Consider the following 24,541-nt stretch of genomic DNA (forward strand, 5'->3'; position numbering starts at 1 on the left):
TTTTATGCAATGTATCACTTTCGCATGGCCAGGAAAAATAATTCATAAGTATTCACTATAGTCATTGCGTTTAGTTTTAATCGAAGCTGAAACAACTGATTGAGTAAAATTTACGATTAAAATTATTATATTTTATATTATTATGGTAGGTATCTAGATTCAACAATTTCGTATGTAGAGATCGGGTCGTCGATCGGTAATTTATCTAATGGTTTTCAGCGTTCGAGGGTAACCACAAAGCAACGCAATATGTTGGTGAGCTGACGCGAGTTCAAAACTGTTTTTAATATTAAAAATGCACTTGTCACGGCAACCGGCTGCCATTTTTGTCAATTGAACGACACATTTTCAACACAGAACTATGGCGTATAATATAAACTCTGTCGGATGAATGACGTGTGTGCGAATATTATGATATGGTGTGTTGTAAATCATCACACACGCCCTCACATACGTTCATGACAATTTATTACTTATTGCGTTGCGTTGCGGTACCGAAAGTTTTGGAAGATTAATTGTCAGTTACGAACTTTAAAAATAAGTAAAACTGAGTTCAAAATATTATTATTTTCTTTTTGCGTTTCATATGAGGGTGCGTAGAACAATTAACAACTCGTTGTGGGGTTGGTACTGTTAATTTTAATTTAAAAATGATTTTTGACCATCATTATAACACGATTTATTAAGTAGGTATCATAAGATATTGAAATCAGTGGCGTATTTACACCATATCTCTATCAATCGTTGGTACTCAATCATATTAACATGTGTGTTCTTCGTTAATAACAAAAATTAAATTAACAAAAATATGTATATTTGTGTCATAAAAATGTATATATAATATAAAAATGAATGTTTATCTGTCTATATGTGTGTCCTTTATGCATTCCTAAACGGCTGGTCCGGTATTGAAGAAATTGTTTGTGTGCATTCAAGGAGTGGTTCCTGGAATGATTTAGATTCACAATTGGAACAGATAGGTTCGACCCGGGGAGGTGCTCAAATTTGGTTTTTAAGATTTACGGTGGAATTTTTTTGTTTATGGATGGTTGCTATTGGTTATAACTTATATGAGAAATGATTAGTAGAAATTAGTATTTATTATTTTATTGGTTGGCATTGCGTGGGTCTAGAATAAAAAAGGTTCTAAATCGCATTTTTTTCAAAAGTCACTTTTTATCTAAAATGGTTTTAAAATGCAGAGGTGAATCTTTTAAGCTAATATTTATGATTATACGATCATTATTGACAATTTTTTTTAAAGTAAAAGGTTCTAAATCGCCAAAAAATTAATTATAAACACAATTTAATCAAATTGAAAACGCTTGGTTAATGGAACCAATTTGTTAACAATACGTTAGTATGAAAAGGTTCTAATTAAATTAATCACTACCAATAATAAGCCTAATAATTATTACATTTATTCATATTCAACAGAATTTTACGATCGAGATATAGATTTCGATGTTTCATAATTATTACATTGTTTTGTGATAGAAGATTGGTAGCAATGAGAAAGCATTATTCTGAAAAGGTTTCAGCTAACAATAATAAAAATAATAAATAAGAATGAAAAAGTTCTAATTAAATATATTTTTTTTTATTTTAGGATGAACATTTTCTAAATATTCTAATATTATAGAACCTTTTCATATTAATCATTTTATAATTTGTATATCAACCCATACACCAAACTATTATTATAATGTTGTGAATTAAACTATACAAGTTTCTGCATGCTTTAGAACTTACATTTTTAAAACATTTTGTTCAAGGAGTAAACATTTGAACTCAAACCTTAAAATTGCTCTCCTGGACAATTTCATAAAAACGATTTAGAACCTTTTAATTCTAGACCCACGAATTGGTTAATTGGGCAGATCTAGTGCAAGCATCCATCAAATCGAATTGTCGCACATAGCCTACTCGATATGGTGTTACACATTGTCCGCGATCCGACGTAGGGAGGCTGAGTTGCACCCAAAAGGAGTTGAAAAATCACAATTTTTAAAATTTGTAATTTTTACAGGTAACGTAGTGCTCAGGATAAGCTAGTATAATATAAATGTTTAGTAATCCATTGTAAATTATGATAACCATTATAGTTGGTAATACTTACAAACATGATATTTTTATGAATTACTGATAGATAATAAATACACTAAAAAGGTAAAGTGATTGAAGTATATTTAGGCTTGTTACATTACCACTATTGTCGCAATGAGTAAAGTCATAAAGTAAATAAAGAAGTTATGATAATATTACTATCAATTTTTCATTATTCATTATACAATAAATGTTATAAAAATTATTTTGATATTTTTTGGTACTTTAATTATTTATTTTGATTAGTTGATCAGTATTTATACAAATTCAAAATATTATGATGATTATTTTGATTTAGATTTAGATTTTCCATTAAAGTGTGCTCTTTGTAAGTGTGGGAGTGGTATAGTTGAATATTTGTAATTTTTTTATTTGTGAGTGCAGTTGTTTGCTTATTTAAATGTGGCTTATATAAATATAATACATAAATGATTATACATTTGTTAGTACTCGGTAAACTACAAAAGCTTTCGAAGCTATATTCACATATTATGTTCAGTTGGTGTTCTCATTTATTTCTGTTTTGGTAAGGTGCCGAAAAAAAATAACTCTTAATGATAGTAACACTACCTTAGCCCGCACAGCTAACAATAAAGACAATTTTAGTTTATCTTTTGAATTACATATTTTCAATACATCGTAATGTTTTAACAACTTAACAACACTATTTTTAAAATTGAGAATAGCCAAATTTAAGAAACAGTTTTGCAGCTTATTTGTTCTTAGCCAATTATTTATCTTATTGAAACTATTTGTCGTGAATTGTTATCCAAAACGTATTTAGGAACGCCAAGAATATATTTCATGGGCTTATATCCCCAAATTCCTTCCCTAATAGCTGCGCTAATGAAACCTTCTACAGAAGTGTGTTTGAAACAAGATCTGACCTGCTTCATATTCACACGTAACATAAAAAATTCATAAATACGCCACTAAAATTAAAAATTATTTGAACCTTCATATGTTGTACATAATATTGTTATTATAACATATGAACTTGTAAATCGTAAAGACCTTTTAATGGTCACTATAAATGTAAGAGTCAATAATCATTTTGTAAAATAGCACAATTTATTTTTTCTTTTAAAATTTTTCCATCATGTATCTAGATATTTTTCAACCATGTAAATTAATTAAAACAATATAGTTAAATAAAAATATTTATCCCCAACAACTTTTTAGAGTAGGTATCTAAAGTTAATATAATTTAGAATGTAATAGGTAATGATATGTATATTTAAAAATGAATTTAGTCATGCCTGTTATGTGTATTTAATAATATTATTGTTTTGATTATGAAAAAAAAAAGAATAATAATATATTGTATTAGTAACAACGTCAATGAAAGTTGCGCTATTGATGGTCACAACGGTTGAATGGACAATTATATATTCATCGTTAAGTACCTACCTATGATATTATATTATGTTTTGTTCATTATTGTTGTTTATTATGATTCAGTTATAACGTAGAAGTTCGTTGTGGGTAAACCATAAATTATTACACTTATTTATTGGTTAAAACGCAATTAAAGTAAAATTGTGACTCCCTATCGGGTACTATAGTTGATTGATGTATTGACGTTATAATAGTACCTACCTTTGGTATAATATTATTTGTTAATGTTGAAATTTGGTTAGTACCTACCTGGTATGAAATAAAATATTTATAATATTGTACCTAATAAGAATTAATAACTGATCGTTGATAATATTATCTATTCTTACATAGGTACGCATTATTTTTCAAACCCGTTGGTGTAAATTTATATTTAATTTCATTATTGAAATAAAACCATCGCAATTGATAAAATATTATAAATTGTCTCTACGTGTTACAAGGATCAGACATTTTAAAATAATATATTATTCTAACGACATCTTTAATTATTATGTTGGCGGTGATTAGTTATCGGTTGGTTAAATTTACAATCCGACTGAACGCGCATATTTGTATTAGCCCCGTGTTACATCAATTAAAATCTGCACAGTGATTAATTAATATCTACCCTTTGGGTAGTTAATAATAATAATAATAATAATAATAATAATAAAAGCCATCAGTTTATTTATTTTTCGATTTCCGTTACGACAGATTTAATCTTCGTCAACAAAAATTAAACCGTCCGAAATAAACGGAACATTGTTGTTACCTAATTATAATGATAATAATAATTGTTATTATTGCGTCGCCGTTTTGGACTCGTCGCATTAATTCTTACCTATTACGACGACTTCGACCGAAGCTCGGACAACGTGTTTTTCGTTGCTAGCTTCGCAGTAGTACGTCCCCTGGTCGGTCTTTTTCTGCACGTTTTCGATGACTATCGAACCGTTGGCAAACACCTTGTGTCTCTTGTTCAGTAACTTCCCTCCGGGTAACCTCTTGTTATCTGATGGAAACATATATTCATATATATATATATCATATATATGTTCAGGTATGCGTATAGATAAACAAAAAGTAATAAAACAATAGCGGAGGGGGAAAAGTGAAAAATAACCAGTACAGTGGTAGTTGCGAACGGAAATCCTACTACATTTATATATATACATACACATCGAGCCTCCCTTCTTCCGTGTGCTATTTTTCTAAGCACCTCCTATTGTTTGTAATGTACCGGTAGAATATTGTCGCCGGAAAACAATGCCATTAGAAAAGCTCGAACAGAAACTGAACAATGTGAAGGATAAAAATAAATACATATATATATCCCTATATATCAATCCATGCACTTCGAGGGATATCGCACAATGGGCTCTACCGGCGTACCTTATAACTTAGTTTGGTCCACGCGGTGGAATGCAGAGGAAAAAACGGAAAAAAAAACCATTTGTAATCTCTTCTCTTAACAATTTATCGAACTCGTCCATGGGCGTATGGGGAGCACGTGCAATCCTATTTTTTTTTTTTATGATATATAATACGAAACAAAACAAACACGGGCGTGGGCGTGGGGTGGGTACAGCTCATAACATATTTAAATGACCAGTTTTCCCAACCGACGGCTGAAGCTTTGTGTGCGGAAAAGAGTGGCTCGTTTGTAGTGTGATAGCCGGAGTGTTTTGATGAACCTCCGGGCTATAATTAGAAACCCAGACTTACATAAAGTAGACGTCGAGTGGGGAAGCTGTTGGCTGGTTGTTATAGCGAAACTCACCCTACGGGCACAACAATAAAGACAATTTTCGTATAATGCCCACAGTGATATGTATGCCACTTAATTATACTCCAAGCATTTCAGTACATCTCAAAACACGTAGGTATACATCGTACATTATTTATGGACATATTACTGCATAGAATAAACGTGCCATTGATAAAAAAATAAAATAAAAATTGTCATTATTTTAAACACGATAATTTTGGCTTGTTTGAAAGTCAGAGCCATAAACTACGTAATATTTAAATTTTATATTGCAATATTTAAAATTAAATCATTTAGCCGCTGTCAATAAGGAATTAATCTCTCGTTAATTTTTAACCAAATCTCATCAGTTTTTGTGGCATTTTTTCGATCACTACATATAATGGTAATTCTTATTTTATTCAGACACGTTATAACGTTCAAATTAACAGTTATTACTTTTTAAATTATCGCTACACCTACCTTATAATTTAAAAATAAATTAGGTAATACTACCAAGTACCAATTAATTGGATTTACATCATGTAATATTGGACATTTTCAAAACAATTCACGCAAAGCATAGTTATTAATTATTATATTTTCTTGTTATTTAGTCACTTATTCAGCCGTAATCATTATGGAAACCTATTATTAGCACCTTGCTTATTTTATATTAAATTATTATTTAGTGAAGTTAAATTACCATTATTAAAACAATAATGTACTAACATTAACAAATAAATTAATTTATAACATGTATATCTGTAAATAGTTTGAGAAAATTTTGGTTCTTCAAATGATTTCTGTATAAGCAATATATCAACCACTATCGGTTATAAATTAATTATTACCATGATTTTTAAACAATTTATTTTAATAATAAAATCAATTTGAAAAAAAAATGTAAAGGTGTTACCCATTGTGTTAAATTAGATAATCATAATTTTATAGATACTATATAATTATATACTAGGTATAACTATATATACATTTACTAAGTATATGATAAATGTATGATACAATTTGGTTAAATTAACCTTTTCCCTTTTAGTTTCCCATAATACGCAATAAACATTTTCCATTTTTGTAGTCTAACAAAAATAGTGATATGTTTATTGGATCGCAAAGTACTGTTTTATAAATTAAAATAAAATACAATGTCTACGTATAAAGTAATATTAGTGGTTGATTGAACTCCAAAACTGTGATTGATGACATTGAAAAAAAAACACTATGAGTATATTTAAAAGCTGAAACCCTTATGATGTTTTCAGTGAGAGGTTTACTGGTTAATCCAAGAATGATGTTTAATGACTTTGGATAATATTTAGAAAAAATGTACTATAATGACTTGTTAAAATTAGGTTTGATAACCAAAAAAAAACCTTCTTTGACATATCACTATCGCCATTAACTTGTTGTATATACCATTGTTAATCAGTTTAGAGAATTTTGAAAAACTCATTAGATAACGTATATACTGTCTGAGTTTACATCGCAAAATGTAAACTTTGTAGAGGTTTAATAACATTAAATTAAAATTTAAAGTTGATGCTGGATTTATGTGAATAGATAAAAATAGAAAGTTTCTAGTATAAATCGTCAAACTACTTCATAGCCATACATTTAATTTAATGATGGATCGCTATATTTAAACTTTTAAATTCAAAATTACTCACTCACGTAGAACATATAATATAATTCCTATATAACTACCGTTCAACAGTAATTCTCTCAATAAAGTTGAGAAATATAGTCACTAATTACTTGTACATCGCGTACGGAGAATAAATAATCACATTAAAATGGAATATTGGAAATAAAGTTTAATACAAATTTAAGCAACAATATTAATCATGTGGTGAAAATCCACAGCGTAAGTACTATTCCCAAAATTTCCAAAATTTAGTTAATTATTGATTCGTATGCAGTCCTTTTTGGACTCTGGGGCCCCATTCAAAAATTAAAAAAAATTTCGCAGGACATGTCAGAAAACAATTTAAATGTTTTGTGTTATTTTAAAAATATTGAATTATTATGTAAACATGTTACAATTTAACAGTTACAAGTTAGATTATAATGAAGTAATTAACAACAACTGTTTGAATACTTGATGAATACACTTAATGTAGAGAGTAATGTAGAACACTATATTATAGAGAAATCTGTGAAATCGAATGATGCCATAGTATTTAATCTAAACGTACGCATTTTCTTTATGAAAAATAAATTTATATTTAAATTTAAAAAAAGGCAAAAATCCACGTGTTAAATAGTTGCGGTTCATTAGAAAAACGTTCTAATTACTTGATTATTACAAAATTGAAAAATACAAAATTTCAAAGTAGGCCATAGTGCACTTAAGTAGGAAGCTAGGTAGCAGAATTGAATTAAATTCATAACCTACTATTTACACTGGTCTTAAAACTGTATAAAGCCGATATTAAAATATTATAAATAAATATTTTGAGGATTTATAGTTTTCATTTGCTTGTATATTTTTTCAGTAGATAATAAATCATGCAGTCTCTAACTGTATTATTATTTATTGATAACAAATTGTGCAAAAACTATAGTCTTTAGCATTATCCAATAATTCAATATAACCAATAGCAGACCAATAAACTTAACTTTACGCTATATTGAGATTTGAATGTGTCAAAAATAATAACTTTGTAATATTTTAAAATTATTTTTCCAAAAACTGTCAACAATCAAGAACAGTATGAATGTTTTATTTCTTAAAATTATGTAAAAATGTAAGTACCGTTGGATGGAAATAGTGCATTTTGGAATAATCTATAAACGTAAATTTTAAATTTAGGCCATTAAACTACATTAATATTCTTATGGAACATAATAAAAACTATTTAAAAAAAATATAGTTTGTTTGGTTTGAATACCACAGTATTTTTTTCTCTATAATAATAATTCAATCATTCAAAAACCCAGCAATACCGAAAAAATGTAAATTGTAAATAGTACGTCTTGGATTGACACCCCACATTTAAAAATATATGTTTGAACTACATCGCATTTTAAGTTTATTGAAAAAGAAAAGAATGGTTGAACAAAAGTTTATTCGAAAACAGTCCATTTTAATATAGAGTTCTGTTAATAATACAACAATAATATAAAAATATTAAACTTTGAAACTTTACACTTCCATCTTTCGTCGATAATTAAATATCAGAAATAATTTTCTTTTCAATTGTTTATTCTATACTTCAACATGACCATGATTAGGTCAGATTTGTATTGCTTATGTTGATATTCTAGTAATTAGTGGATTTTCACCTATATTTAAATAAGTACTTAAAAAATAAAATAATAACAATATAACGTTATGTTTATAATATATATGGTGGACGTGATGGTATGAAATAAAAAAAAAATATAAAAATAAAAATAAAACAATTGTAAATACAATTGTTTACCTTTTTCCCAATTGATGTTGAAAATTGGATATCCAGATATTGGACAGGTCATTTGCAATTGTTGACCAGCCCGCGCAATAATCTTAGGAGTTTTCTTGGCCACCGGATCACCTGAAATGCCCATAAATCTCATAAAAATGTAGTTTTACAATTATTTAAATATTCAATTTATATACAATAAATATTACTGAATATATATAAACGCAGGAGTACAGATTTGCTTTTAGTAAAAAACGTAATTTTAAATGACAAATAATCATATTATTGTTGTTGAACCAAAAATAAAAAAATAATAAGAATATGCATAATTTAAAACATCTGTGATTGTGCGATAAAAACTCAAGACCGGTCACCAACGAGTTCATGTATACGATTAGTTAGTAGTTATTTTTAATCTCAACCAGTAACTTTGATGTTTTACTAACTTATTTTTCAACTTGAATAAATTGTGCACATATTACGATGTCGCTTACAAAATTATGAGTTAATTTTCAGCCAAACCCAGATAAGTTTATTACAAAACTTTCCATTCGTTTTAAACAGCATAATATTAATATATTACCTACTAATTTCGATTCTTAAATTCGGTATAGTATATTATGTGAGATAGAACGTATCGCGTGAAATCAAGTTACACACTTGCATTGGTTTTACTAATTTATTGAACTCAACCGAGTTAAAATTATTCATCAATTTGCAAGCTTTGGACTGATTACGACTCGTTGGCTGAGGTGGATGTGTGAAAAATAGTTTGCGCGAACATTGCAATAACTTTCTGTGGCAGTCGTTTCGCACACATAACATTTTCGGCGATATTGTTTTAACGATGCCATTTTGTTCAGTTCTGGAATTGCGAACATTCCCAAGACGCACGTCCATATTAAGAGAGAAAAAAACGCATATTTCTAGCTGAAATATATTATGTTTGCGGTGTTGCAGTGGCTCGGTGTATAATAAGAACTACCGGCACAACGATAATACTAATAATAATAATTATAATAATAATAATAATAATAATAATATTTAAATTTACGTGTTAACAACATTATGACCCAGGACAACGCGTAAGGTACCTATATTATATAGTGTCAAATATCAAAATATGGATACGCAACACACGACAATGTGTTATTACTATAATTATGTTTTATGCTGTATCCGACGAGCTACGTTTGCATGAGGACGATGCAGTAAGTTATCTCGCACTCTGTGAATGTTCCAGAAAGTCAGCAGGATGCTGACAGAGTCACACCGGTGATTGTATAGATGACGTACGGCAAAAATCGTCAGCAGTCATGGCAAATCGATCGAATAAATAGATATGTTTTGAGTATCTAAAAAGTGACTGCCAACATATTATTTCGATATTTGTTAATGTCACATGTCAGCGCATCGTGGATATTATCAATTAATATTCTATGGTGTGTTTTTTTTCGTCACAAATGCCAATCACCGAAAATTATCTTATTTTTGTTACAAAACCGTGATCGAAATTATTGTAAGATATTCAAAATACTTATACTATACTAGCTATATAAATACATAATACTTAAGTACTTTATTGAAAATTGTATTTTAGAAACCTTTTAAATGGTTTTATTGATTTCAAATACTCACTATTAAGGGTTTTTTGATTTCCCATAGTATTATAATCAGGAACGTTCGAATAACTTCAGTCTAGTGTCCCATTATTTCAAAATTATAGTACAAAGCCAAAAATAATTATTCACATTTTTAAGCCTGATGGACAAAATTCATGTCATTGAAATATTTAGAAAATAGCGTTTTTGTTTAGAAAGTATATTTATAATAACCAAAATCTGATATATTATCGTGTAGGCTGATATTTTTGATAAATGATTTTGGTACTCTATCCGGCAGCTTATTAGCTAACAAACTAATTATAATTATAATCGCTATTTTGATAAATTACACAAGTTTGGGTTCTGAAAACATAACAGCCAATTTTATGGTTAAAGATATTAACGAATTCACCACCAAAAATTATGTTAAAAATTAATTTTAAGTGTATAAAGGAAAGTTTGCAGAATCTCAAAAATATAATCATCAATAACACACAGTTTAATATTTCGTCTAAACAGTAACAGCAGTGCAAGTTAAAATTAATTATGGGTTATTATATTTTACTAGTAGCACGATACTGTAATGAATCGCGAGGTGAAAACCTACAACTACTCCAGTAGTAAGGTTTTACCTGCCTATATATATATACCTTGTATTTTAATTTTACATGGACTATACGTACTGTATGTTATAATATAATAAGTGGAAACCCGGTAATCGAGTTTGGCAAACCGTGAAAGACACAACGGAAATAATATGTCCGGTTTCGGGACGAATAATGTCCGAGTCCGTCGTCGTAACACCCTCGTCAACGACTTCACTTTTAACAGCTCCGCTTTCATACGTAAATGATTACGTTTAATTGATCGTGTGCGAACAAGCACACACGTCACGTGCGCTCTGTACTTAAAAAAAACGAGATCATCGTCCGTTTTAATGGGTGAGGGTGCCTGTGTCGCGGGCTTTGAGTGTGCAGTTTAATTGTGCAGCCGGTTAATATATTATAATATTACACAATATATTAACGTGCGACGATGGTATATAATACTTTTCGGGTTGAATTCCGTTCAACAGTCCGTGCGGGGTTGTGGAGTGACACACCGGTAGACTGTTACATTATTGTACCAGGTGCTCGACAACGGCTCGTTTGAAACACGAACAATGCGCTTACGCACTGCACTTATACACGACGACGACGACGACGATGTGAAACCGAAAGGCCTACGCGAGCTTCAAGGAAATGGCTATCGATTTTTTTCATTTTCCACGACCAACTTCTTACACCGATGCGTATCTATATTTATTGTATTATGCGCTTTGTAGGCAATTTTTTTATAATTGACTTATTGCAGATAAGTGCACGTTGCGTAGGTACCTATAGTAAGATCGGATTTCGGTTTCGATGCCGACTGTACGGTATTAGATATTACGATATCTTGACGATGTTGAAATAATGTGTGCGAAATTCATCCAATACGTATGTATATAAGAATAACCTTAACCTATGACGAAGAACTAATCTTCAGATGTCTTCACCCCCCGATGAATAACAGTTATTGTAAAAAAACAATAACTCGATGTATTATTAGGTATTAAAATGTATTAAATATTTTAAAACCTAGTTTACAAGAAAAAAAAAATATTTTTTACTTTATGTTACCGACAAAACACTTTGTGGGTTGAACGCAAGAGAGAATTTGAGACAGACTGTTATATTTCGACTTTGGTCCAGGAATAAGTCCAATATACTATAGTTTATAACAATTTCAATGGGTAAACTCTTAAGAACCAGCAAACGAATAGCGTTCATCTCCTAACATTTTATTCCTCACAAAAATCAGTTTTTGATTGTTCTCCAATGCTTGAAATCCAATAGATCGAAATATGGTTTCACGACTTGGAATTGTACATATCATAACTGGTTATAAATACTATTGAATATCTGTTTTCTATATGTTATCAAATAATAAAATGATGTATTCAACATGCAAAAATATAAATTACATGAATATGTTTTTAGGCCGTGGGTCAGTCAAAAATGTTCGATAAACTTTTTTTGTAACGTGAAAAATGCGACGTCGAGTGTTGTAATATAATGGTTTTTTTAGTTCGACTTAACTTATTACTCATAATACTACTATACATAAGGTTTTAAAATTTCATGAAATTTATTTTCTTGAAATATTTAATTTATGTGAAAAAAAAAAATTGAGTGTTTGGTATATCTAAAAGTTAATAGTCATAAACATACAGTAAGAGAAAATTTTTGAAAGTTGGTTAAATGTATCAAATATATAATAAATAATAAATAAATAATAAATAATAAATAATAAATGAATAATTATGATTTATAAGTGTTATATTAACCGATAATATAACTCATACCATTTAGGTATATACCTAATTTATAACCATTGACATTTAACATAGTAATTCGTAAACATTGGCTGATAAGTCATTCATCATCGATATTTTCTGTGTGTAAACAATAATCAGTTATAATCACTTTCAACGAAATGTGTTTAAAAGGAAAAATTATATTGGAGTATTTCAAATTGAGAACCCAACTATCGTACACTATCATTTATCTTATTATTATACTAGCGTGCAGAAAAAATCTTAAATAGGTATCGTATTTACATGAATATTGTGCGGAACTGTTGAAGGTTCATCTTGAACTAGCATTATTAATTACCCTACGTCAGATTATTTTTTAGCCACCAGTAAGTGAGGGGGAGGAGTTTGGATAAATCGTTGAAATTCGGAGGGGGGGAGGAAAAGATTAAAATTTTTGATATTGAAGCAGATTTGATACAATGGTTATCCCGCCGTCTAAGCCAAAATACATATTTATATGGTTCTATGTTTGTCCGTGTACTGGAGATAATAAAATTATAATTTGATTAAAAATAGGTACCTAGGTTGTATTAATAATATTCTTAATTATCAATGTTGATTAATGATATTCATTTTTTTTTAATTGAACGTTATAAAGTCTTGTGTAACAATTTTATAAATGCATTATTTTCGTTTTCTGTTTTAATTATGTTTAAAATTGCAATAGTTTTTTTTTCAAAGTGTATAACGTTATAATTTGAACGTAAATATAACTTTTTGGGCACTAACATAAAAAAATTAACATTTTTTTTTTAAATAAACATTGTCTCCGGTTTAAAACTGTCATTTTCATATTTATTTTTAAATATTAATTAATTATGCAAGAATATTAAAAATAACAAACGTTTATAAAAACAAATAAATAACAGTATATTATATTTTAATGAAAACGAAAATCATCGCTTTTATTTGTGATTATTGATTGATAATGGGTACAGGAAAATATTTTTAATCGTAGAATTGAGGATTTGTTTATTTATTTTTTTTTATGGAAACAATAATAATGCTCGTCTAAATAATAATTTCAGTATATTATCATCAATAAATAACACTATTTTTATGTATCATTGTCGTGTTTTTTTTTTTTTACAAGAGTTGAACGTAAACTATTCAATATTTATTAATAAGAATGGTCTTATCAGTTTCCGACCCACGTCGTATGCTCGCTTAACATTTGTTTAATATTTTTCAACTCCCACACCAACCACCATATAATATGAAGTAGATCGACTCAAACCATATTACAGAAATTAAACCGGATAATTCCAAATAGCCGAGAAACATTTATCAAGCTTTTAGATATCATGAAACATAATATTTTTGTGTTATTTTAAACGTCTTTAATATTTAATATTACCAGTTATTTTTATGTCATCGAAATGCGTTAATAATGTTGAAGAAGGAACTTTAAATTTATGGTTTGTATTACAATATATTATAATATAAATTGTATGATTAATTCATATAATTGAAATATATAAGTATAAAATAAAAGTGTTCAATAATTGCTATAACCCTAGTAAAATGTACAGACCTACATGTCAATAATCTATGCTTTAAATCTGGTATATTATTTATCCTTCATTTGATTATGAAATTTGTTTAAACTTGAAATATGCGGTCCAACATAATAACTAACAAATCTAAAAGGGTCTTGTGATCTATTTAGTATGCACTGTAAATCTGATCGGACTGTTGTAATTTAATAGTAATATATAATTTAAATTAATATTACATAATACAATATTATTTTTATATGATATTTTATTTTAATGTGTTCATAAAAACACATACTTTTTATTATTTTTAAATATATAGGCATATAATTCTACAAGTTATAAGTGTACTTATGCATGGTAATACATAATTATAATACTGAAAAAAAATAGTTATGATTATAAAATATAAATTGATAACAAGTGATTTATTTTCTTTTATTATACCTCATATTGCATTAGTGCATAGCATGCGTGTTTTTAGCACAAAACTTTTGCCCTATGCACTGCAGCTGCAAGATTTAGTTTCTATTTTTATGACTTATATAGATGCATATGTTTTGTGCCTATCCCACACATTATTTCGTTCATAGATCAACTCTTATCTCTAGCTTTAACCACGATAGAGTAATATTTTTTAAATATATTTTAAACCATAAAATTAAATTATTATTCATTAATTTTCATTGAAACTTCGAATCAAATAACTTCACACACAGACGTGATAAGTAGATGGAAACATGTATTCTCAAAGAAATAAATTCCAACTCAGTGCACTTTTGTTATACTTGCATTGTTACAGTAAGGTAATAGAAATTACTATATGCTGTTACAGACTCGAACCATTAAAGTTATCAAACAGTTTCCATACTAACTTTATGAAGAATATTTGCATGCCTATATTTTTTTTAATTACAATTATATTACACTTTGGATTTCCTAGTGGTACAAATTATGTGCCGGTTTTATGATAATGACATTAACTAGTTTTCATTTATTTTCAACTGAAATAATATTGCAAAAGTTTATATTATGATACTATAATAATATATTGATATACGATTATATATATTTTTTTCGATTGGACAATTAATACTATGTATTACGATTGACGATTGTATACACATAAACTTTAGAGAGGTCGATTTCGGAATAATCTTGCAGTTTTCCGATATAATAGTTTAATTTTTAACTTCTATAGGTGGATAACCACAAATAAAAATATAAACTATTTAAGCCTACGAACCATAAACTTGTATTTTCGCTGAATGCGACACTTGGCCTGCTCGATTGGAAACAATGCATTCGTACAGACCACCGTCTTCCACTTGGACTTTGGTGATGTTGAAATGACTGACGACATCTCCGATTTCTGTCACATACTGACTAACCGATATCCGCCTGTACGAAAAATATCGTAATCAAATTCTCGATAACAATACGTCATAATAGTATTATAAACTAAGTACCACGGTTCCCCTCGATACAATATATGCACCCAATAACATAATGTATTCATTCGTACAGACCGTATCACGTGATAATTTACTATGTCACATACAAGTGCAACTGTTGTACGCCTGTAATGTTCAATAACGTAAATTTATCACGTGATGCGCCCCGTGCATGCAACTATCGGTGAGTTGTATTCAGAACATTATCGTTTTGGACAGTTATAATATTATTATATTCCTTACATTTGCGAGAGAGAGACGTCGTTACCGTCGAACTTCCAGGTGATGTGAGGAGTTGGTGTGCCGAATGCAATGCACTTGAGAGAAACGTCCGGACCGGGTTTCAACAAATGACCGATGAACTTGTATTTTAATGTTGGTTTGGACGCTGAAACAGAAAAAAAAAACATTAACAACTTCATTTTGTACAGTTGATTTCTGACGATGGGGCCGGGTAATTACATATATCGTCACTGATCGATTGCAACGGTTTCAGCTGGCGTAAAAACGTGTAGAAATCAACAGAAGTTTTTTTGCTTACAAGAACGATTTTACTCACGCTTCTACTATATAATACTATATTATCAAGTATGGTTGTGGTATACTAAGAACGTCAGTCTTTGAGTCACGAAATAACCGTAGTATTTTACCATCGCTTTGGGTCCAGCATGAACCGCAGACCATACAGCGTTTTATAGAAATCCACTCAAAAAAAATATATTTGTGTTTTCTGTTGGAGTGTGTACAGAAAATATATAGTCAAATATCGTAAAAAAGTAAAACGTAAAAATATGAAAATAAATAAACAAAAGGAATACAAATACAAATACTAAATAAAATGTAATAAAGTACATCGTTAAAATTAAAAAAAAGCAACCAAATCATATACTATACAGCTTATTGTACAAAGTTTAAAAAGTTGTACTTCGCCTTAATTCATTTTGCCAATCAATGTTACCATACTTATAAGCATTAATAGAAACTTCAATTATCTTTTTATAATCAACCCTTAGCTATCGTGTACAATTGATTGTCATTTTGCGGATACTTGTGGTTTGAAATATGAAGCCAAATACCGTTTTGACCTAACTTTCAATAACCAAACTTTACAAACGTATAGGATTTGACATAGAGACGTTTAACAGATGCTTTTGCAACGTTGTAATATTGTTGTGAAAATTGTGAAACATATTAGCTCGTCTGAGGTTACTTTTGTATACAAAAGTACAATGTGGACACATTTAGCTTTTGGGAAGCCAGAAATAGTTGGATCCGCGGACCCATGTTCATTTTGACAGCAGCACAGGAGTTTCAAAAAAATAAAAAACCCCAAGACCATTACAGTCTTAAACATTATATACTTCAATATGCGTAAATACATATTAACCAACCAATTTTTTAAAATTCTTATAATTATAATTATAATGGATATCTATTGAAACTACTTAAATCTAACATAGGAGTACAAAACTAATTACTAATATAATATTACACTATTTTTTTTAGACATTTGAAGTTCAAATTTGGACGAAATTAGATGTTTATATGAATATTACTGATTTTAATTATATCGATGTAATTGAAAATATTATTTATGTGGACTTGAAACTTTTATTTGTATATCGTCATTATATTTTATATACACAATGTAGGTAATGCTCAAAACATTAAGATTAATTTTAAACTAAACCTACCACAAAGCTATTCAAACCTTGTTTTACCGTAAGTTTTTTTTTCCGAAAAATGTAATAACAGAAAATATATTATTATGATATAGACTAATTCAATGTACCATATTATGAATAGTAAAATAAATTGACTAATATTATTTAGCAGTATAATTAATATATCATAAAATATACTGAGTAAAATGAATAGACCGATAGATTGATTCATTCAGATTTACTTTTCGGATGCAATGCATTTTTTATCGAATTTACACCATCCTTTTCAGCGACTTACTCAATGACGTGATACTCTCGACTACTATACAGCAGAGCGGTCACCTTCTTTTTTCACAGGTATATAATTATTTGCCTTATTTGAAATGCGCATTTGAATGGGTCACGGTTAATCAAGAGTTTCAGTGAGATTTGATCATTTATAATTAGTGGACCAAAAAGTTGTTGTGTGAATGGGAGAACTTGTGGTTTAAATCCGTGTGTGTTTAAATGTGAAGGACTAAGCTGAGGTTACGTTGGTCTCTTAATTGCCGTACACATTATAATGCCGCATTCAGATTATATTCTAAAAGCCCACGGGCTTTTACCGAGGCAAAAGTACCATAATAGACGTCCATAATAGCTAGATAATTGTTTTTTTTTTACGTTTTTGTTAATGTTTGCAGCTAGTTATATTTTCTTGAATAAACATTTCAATAGTTCTTTAAAGAATTGTACGAATACATGGTCGTGTGACTTTCACAGGTGTCATACAAATCTTGTCTCGAGAGTTTCGAATTCAATTACTCGATTTATAATTATCATAGTTGTTTTTTGAATAATATAAAGTTACCTATCTAACCTACCTAATATATACAAATCCTGTGTCACGGTGTATGTGGTCGAAAACCCCCAAAACGACTCTACCGATTTGAATTCAATTTGTTTTGTATATTTGGTAGGTATAAGAATAGGTCGTAAACTATTTTTCACCTTCGTAGGTCCAAGCTGGGAATGATCAAACGGGGATTTTGATATTTAAGGTGGACATTTTTGTTTATAAATGGTTGCTATTTATTATAGGAGAAATAATTAGTAAAATTAGTCCTTACTATTTGGTTGCCATCGGTTAAGATCATTGACAGATCAGGTGCAAGTAAGCATAAAATGCATAAAATCCAATCAAATGTTCATACATTGCCTACTTGATATGTTTTCGCACATTGTCCGCGATCAGACGTGGTTATATTGTCTACCAGGGAGGCTGAGTTGCACCCAAAAGGAGTTGAACAATCACACATGTTTTACGGGCAAAGAAGTGCGTGGGATCAGCAATGAATTTATAATATTAACAAAATGATTTTGTTAAAATATTACAATAGAGTAACAGACTAATTTTACCATGCACTAACTGTAGTTTTTAAATGTTGATGCAATATTGTAACGTAATTTTTACTGGACGACTGTGTTAATTCGACAGTTAGTTGATTTTTTAACGGATTTTATTTGTATGGGCTTTGTGCATAAATATTTTTCACATTTTAGTAATTCAACGTTATTTTCTTTTTTAATTATTCCAAATTCATTTTTATTGAATATTTTTGAATAGGTCTTACCATGCACAGTTTAATTTTTTAGTAATATATATGGAAATGGACTAATTGTTATTCCAATTTTATATTATTTGATAGTATAAAAATAAAATTACAACATAAATATAGTGTTTTTTTTAATTTTTTATTTGGCTATACATGCGTTGAGTACAACACAAGCCAATTTTGTCATTATCATGTTGATGTATGATATATGACAATAACAATTTACAATATTTTATCTCTCTACAAGTTCTCATTGTTTGCATCCCTAGAGAATCCGGGGGACAGTTAAATAGTGAGTTTGGATTAAATATATGTAAAATTATCTTGCGTAATAATCTCTAAACCTACTGCAACGAGTCAGAAGAAGATGCACAAACCCAATATCCTATCTAATCCGAAGTGATCGGACATTTGACGGGATCACCTGTGAGATGATCAGGTCATTATAAATGGGACAAAGGTCTCCAAATATATATCCAACAAATTTTTTTGGCTAATAATAACCTTAGATGTTAAAGACGGTAAACTCTTTAATAAATAAACAATAAAAAGTAGTATATTATGTATGTATATTGTACTAACTGACCAAGAAAGTATTGTACTGTCCAAAAATGTATTTACAAATATCCTAGGGTATTTATACCACCCGGTATGACATTTTGGGAGGTATAGATATCCTAGGAATATTATACTGGGGGTATTATTATCCTATGACATTGGTAACCCGGGTATATTATTTTGAGGGGAATAAATATACTAAGATATTCGTACCCCCCCGGTATGACATTTTGGCGGTACAGATATCCTAGGGATATTATACTGGAGGTATAAATATCCTAGGAAATTAGTACCGGGGATACTATTGACCTAGGAAAATCATACCCCCGGAGGGTATAATTATCTGGAGGTATTGTTTCCCTGTCACACCGGCACCTAACCAATTCAAACACCAATGGAACCACCTATCAAACCTTATAGCATCTTATATGGTATACCTTATATGGCATCCATAGATTTTGTGGTTTCCAAGATAACCGAGTACTTCTTATCAAACCAAATCACTGTAATCATTTTAGATTCTGAGTGGAGCTGAGTGTGGTGGTTTTACAATGGTGTTTATTTCATTTAATTTAATTTTTTATCCTGTATACAAAAGTTCTACCAGAAAGAGTTCTTCGATGCCAACATTTAGTACCTTATCTTTCAGCAAATTGGATCAATATGGTACTTTAAAGAGGTCATAGATTTTCTCAATATTTATTTAATGGCACGGGAAAAACTACCATCAAATTACGAAAAACCGCTAAAAATTAAATTTTAATTTCTAACGCTTTGTTTATCACCATAGCGACGAATAATAAATAGTAATATTATAATATAAATTCAACATACAGGCTATAATAAATAATAACAATAGGTATAAAAAATCCAGACTGACAAACCGTCTCCGCTCAGAATTGGTTTTCTTATACAATGATATTATATCATTGAATTAAAGCTTAATACAATCCATTATACAATGGCCCACTTGTAACCTACTGTACAGCAGAGCGACATCCACTTACCAACTTTATATTTATTAATGATATAGAAATAGATAGGTATAGATAGTAGATTGCGTTCAAACCAATTCCATGCTAGGTATAACAGCGAAAAGGGCTACAGATAATTTCATTTTATATTATTGAAAAGTCAAACCGTTTTTTTATATGTATTTTTATGAAATTCCTTTTAGACAACACTTCTTACGGGCTGTAAAATGAGTTATGAAAAGTGTATGTATAGTCTTCAACAAACGGCCATAGAGATTTTTTTGTTCTAATATCATTAGACCACACAACATTATACTGACGTGTTATCGAGTTTTTTGTAAAATAACATCGAGTAAGGTGATAAAAAGAAAAGATTTTTGTACCCATATACTTATAGTTTTTACGACTTAGTGTGGAGCATAGAGATTTAAAACATGTTTTTTTTTCAAGGAATTGTTTTATATATTTATCTAAATGGTATAAAAAGTTATCAATCAAAGTGATTACATTTTATTGGTATGATTAAAACATTTCTTAAGAGCATATAAAATATTTTTTCTCTCATATAATCATAATATGTGAATATAATTCTAATTTTATTCACGTATTACATATCTCTAAATTATGGTTTGCTTAATCATTTTTAAAACTATTTTATCATTATTCTATAATTCATAAAATTATATTAAAATGAATTACAATAATATAGTAGTATAGTATATATTTTTATTGAGAGCACTATTTGATTTTTATATCATCATGCATTTATAATCAGTTTTTTCAGTGTTTATTAAATGGAATAGTACAGACATATTATTACATTTCTTCGTAGGTATATCATAAAGTGTAAAAAGAGGTTTTAAATTCATGGTAATATTATTAACTTTTCTTTTATTATAAAATTATAATATATTATGATGTATACCACTTCATTTGCATCCATTGTTTCCAATTTTGTATTTTACATAAGTCTACAAGTTTTAAAAACGATAAATTAACTTATAACTTTTTAGCACGTTTTAAGTCATATTTTTATTTATTTAATATTAAATGAATGAAAATAATTTTATATACGTATTTACTTTTATTTTATAATCCAATATAAGTCTAGTGAAATTTTTAATCAGGACTCTAAATAGTTACTATAAGATGCTCCAAACAATTACAATTATAATATATAAAAACATTTTTTTCTAAGAACATTAGATTTCCTTTAGTTGTATTATGCTAGGGCATATTCTGCCTTTTCATGTTAACTACAAAATCCCAACCACGTATTACTTTGCATTTTTTGTAGTTATGGTAACTAGTGCTAAACCTACTTATTCAATTAGTCATTTATCCAACTTAAATAACCTTTAATCTGTCGTAATTTTAAAAACTGAACCAAATATCATATCCCATTATTAATATCTCCATATTTTTAAAGTTGAACATTTTATACATTTTTAACTACAAAATAATTATTAACTTTCTTGTAGACATTTTTTGTTTGATAAAGGTAGGCAAACTTATTATAAATTTTGTATAAATAAAATTTTTTTGAATTTCTAACTCAAAATAATATGCACATTTTTAAGTTTTTTGTGAAGATTTAAACTTTAATGTTTATTAAAAAAATAATTTTTGATCTCAATGCAACAAATATATTCACTTTCCTATCGAACAAGATACTGTTGAATAAAATCAAAGCAATTTTACTGCCTCAAACGGTAATGAAAGACACAAAAATTAAAAATTAAAAATAAACATATCATTGTAAAATCAATACATTCACCGCTACGCTCAGAATCTAAAACTCCTGAAAACGTAAGTAATATATAATAAATAAAATCAAAACATTATGATCAAATTCAGCTAAAAAAAAAATAAATACATCTCCCCTATACTATCCAATTAAAAAGTAAATATCAAACTTTTAAATAACTAAAGAGTTATGAAATATATAAATTATTTAATAAAATTACGTAATTGAAAATTTGACAGCAATCAAATTATTCAATTATATTGAAATTGAAGGAATTCCATTATCTAACAATGCTAATTTAATACATATTTTCCTGTTTTTGGGAAAGCTTTTAAAATTAAATGTACTAAATTTAATTAAATTTAAAAAAGGTATGTAAAAATGTATGTAAATAGAAGACATTTAAAAAATTGGAGCTGTACAATTATTGTTGTCCAGTTCACTAACATTATAATTCATAACAACTATTAATGGCGATGGATCAAGGAAAATCCACCCTGCTACTGACACTTGTGCTAACTTTCCAGCCGGAAATGTATTCATCAATGAATCCTTAACTGCATCAAACAAGGGACTTTTTTTGTATAGCTATAATACTTGGAAAGTCTATATTTGTTAAAGTTGATGTGAATATGTTTCCAATTAGAAATCAGAGCAAATAAGAAATCATTTGATCACGAAACTTATTTATAATACTGATATTTTTTGTGGTTTTCTATATTATGCAATAATGAATACTAAACGTATTAATATTTTGTCCGATGTTTATAATATAAATAAAGTCAATTCTTTAGAAACATATTATAACTTTTTTTTTATAAATTTACTTAACTGTGAGATATCTATATTTTGTACAGACATAAGAATTACTTATAAAATATTATTTTTATTAAATTGTTTGTTTCTTAAAAACTTATAGGGAATTATTCGATATAATAAATTGAACTAATTGAAACTTGGCTTGTTGATGAAACTAATTTATTGACTGAAGGATACCACACCTTATATTTTTTAGGTTTCATTAATAAATCAGATGTTGTTAGGTACTATATTTATGATAGTGGTAAACAAAACCATAAAACAAAAAAATATACAGAATTGATGACGATAAGGGGCTAAAACTAGAAGAGTTTATTTACATTTTTAAACTTGACCTAGTGCCAAGCAAATTTCAAAACCAGCCACACCAATTCACGATAATTGCACGCTAAATATTTAGCCAAAAAAATTTTGAAATTTGAAATGGGAAGAGGGGGGGGGGGGGGTTGTTGGAGAAACGTACGTAGCACACTATTTAAACAACTATAAATATGTATTAGATAAATTGCTTCAAAACTAATTGAAGTGTATTTATCAAATAAGACACGAACATTTAGAATAAATAACATCATCGCACGGCAAATTTATCAGAAGGGACTGTTCTCTAATTTGATTTAATATTAACTCGTATGTTAACGGCTTACTCCAAATACCAAAAATACCATGGAAAATTATTAGTTTTGCAGATGACTCTGTTATAACGAATAAATCAAATGAAATTATCTTCTATGCGAATGTCAATAAGTGTGTATAATTATTAATTATTGTTCAATCATGATACGATCGTCATTTGCTTATAGCTTAAACCTAAAAAGTCCAATTATATTAGATTTAGTTCTAAATGTATTACAGATTAAAAAAATCTGTTTTTGTTCATGTAATACATTTTAAGGTGGATTTGAAACCCTGTAATATTCTGCTATGATTGAATAAACTAATAATGTAAAATCAGTACATAGGAAACAATTATTGAAAAATCCTCAAAAGGGAATCAACTCGTAAATCAATTAATTTTTTCCGTTATTTTTCATATCTATATCTCATAACAATTAATATCTGTAGTTATATATTTAATATACATTTGAACCAGTAGATAAGAAATAAAAATTTTTTTACTGATGTTTTAGGATGTTTTGCACCGTAGCCATCGTAGTATACAATATTATCTCATCCAAATTGATTTAAAACTACATTACACACTTTAAAAATATAATGCATACTATAGTAATCAATCAATTAATTTAATTCAATATTGTTATATATTATTAATTTTTAACAGAATTTTAAGGAAATATTTTTTTTTTAAAACGTAAGCTAAAAACAATGATTTACACAGTTAAAAAATTACAACATTTTTGTGGATTATTTAAGCAATTAAATAATTCTCTAAGTACCTACTCACATTCGATTAATTTGTAAGCCGATTGTATTTAAACAGCAACAGCACCACTCTCCAGTATTGTTAACACCGGATAAGTGAATAATATAGTTTGATACCGGATTATCAGTTACCTAGTCATGTAATTGAAACTCATAAAATAAATGGTTATTTTTTTTTCTTCCGTTGCCGTTGAACAGTA

General features: G+C 28.5%; 1 protein-coding gene across 3 annotated transcripts in view; it reads right to left on the minus strand.

The window, feature by feature from the left end:
* Positions 1–24,541, minus strand: part of LOC132935546 (cell adhesion molecule Dscam2-like) — a 320,534-nt gene that overhangs the window by 28,178 nt on the left and 267,815 nt on the right. For all 3 annotated transcript variants that reach the window (XM_061002141.1, XM_061002142.1, XM_061002140.1), the window contains exons 9-12: positions 15,848–15,992; positions 15,397–15,551; positions 8,674–8,784; positions 4,328–4,498 (exon numbers count right to left, since the gene is read on the minus strand). In XM_061002141.1, the coding sequence (XP_060858124.1) occupies positions 4,328–4,498; positions 8,674–8,784; positions 15,397–15,551; positions 15,848–15,992 (582 nt within the window). The remainder of the gene's footprint in view (positions 1–4,327; positions 4,499–8,673; positions 8,785–15,396; positions 15,552–15,847; positions 15,993–24,541) is intronic.

The sequence above is a fragment of the Metopolophium dirhodum genome, chromosome 1 (genome assembly GCF_019925205.1).
Source record: "Metopolophium dirhodum isolate CAU chromosome 1, ASM1992520v1, whole genome shotgun sequence".
NCBI lineage: Eukaryota > Metazoa > Arthropoda > Insecta > Hemiptera > Aphididae > Metopolophium > Metopolophium dirhodum.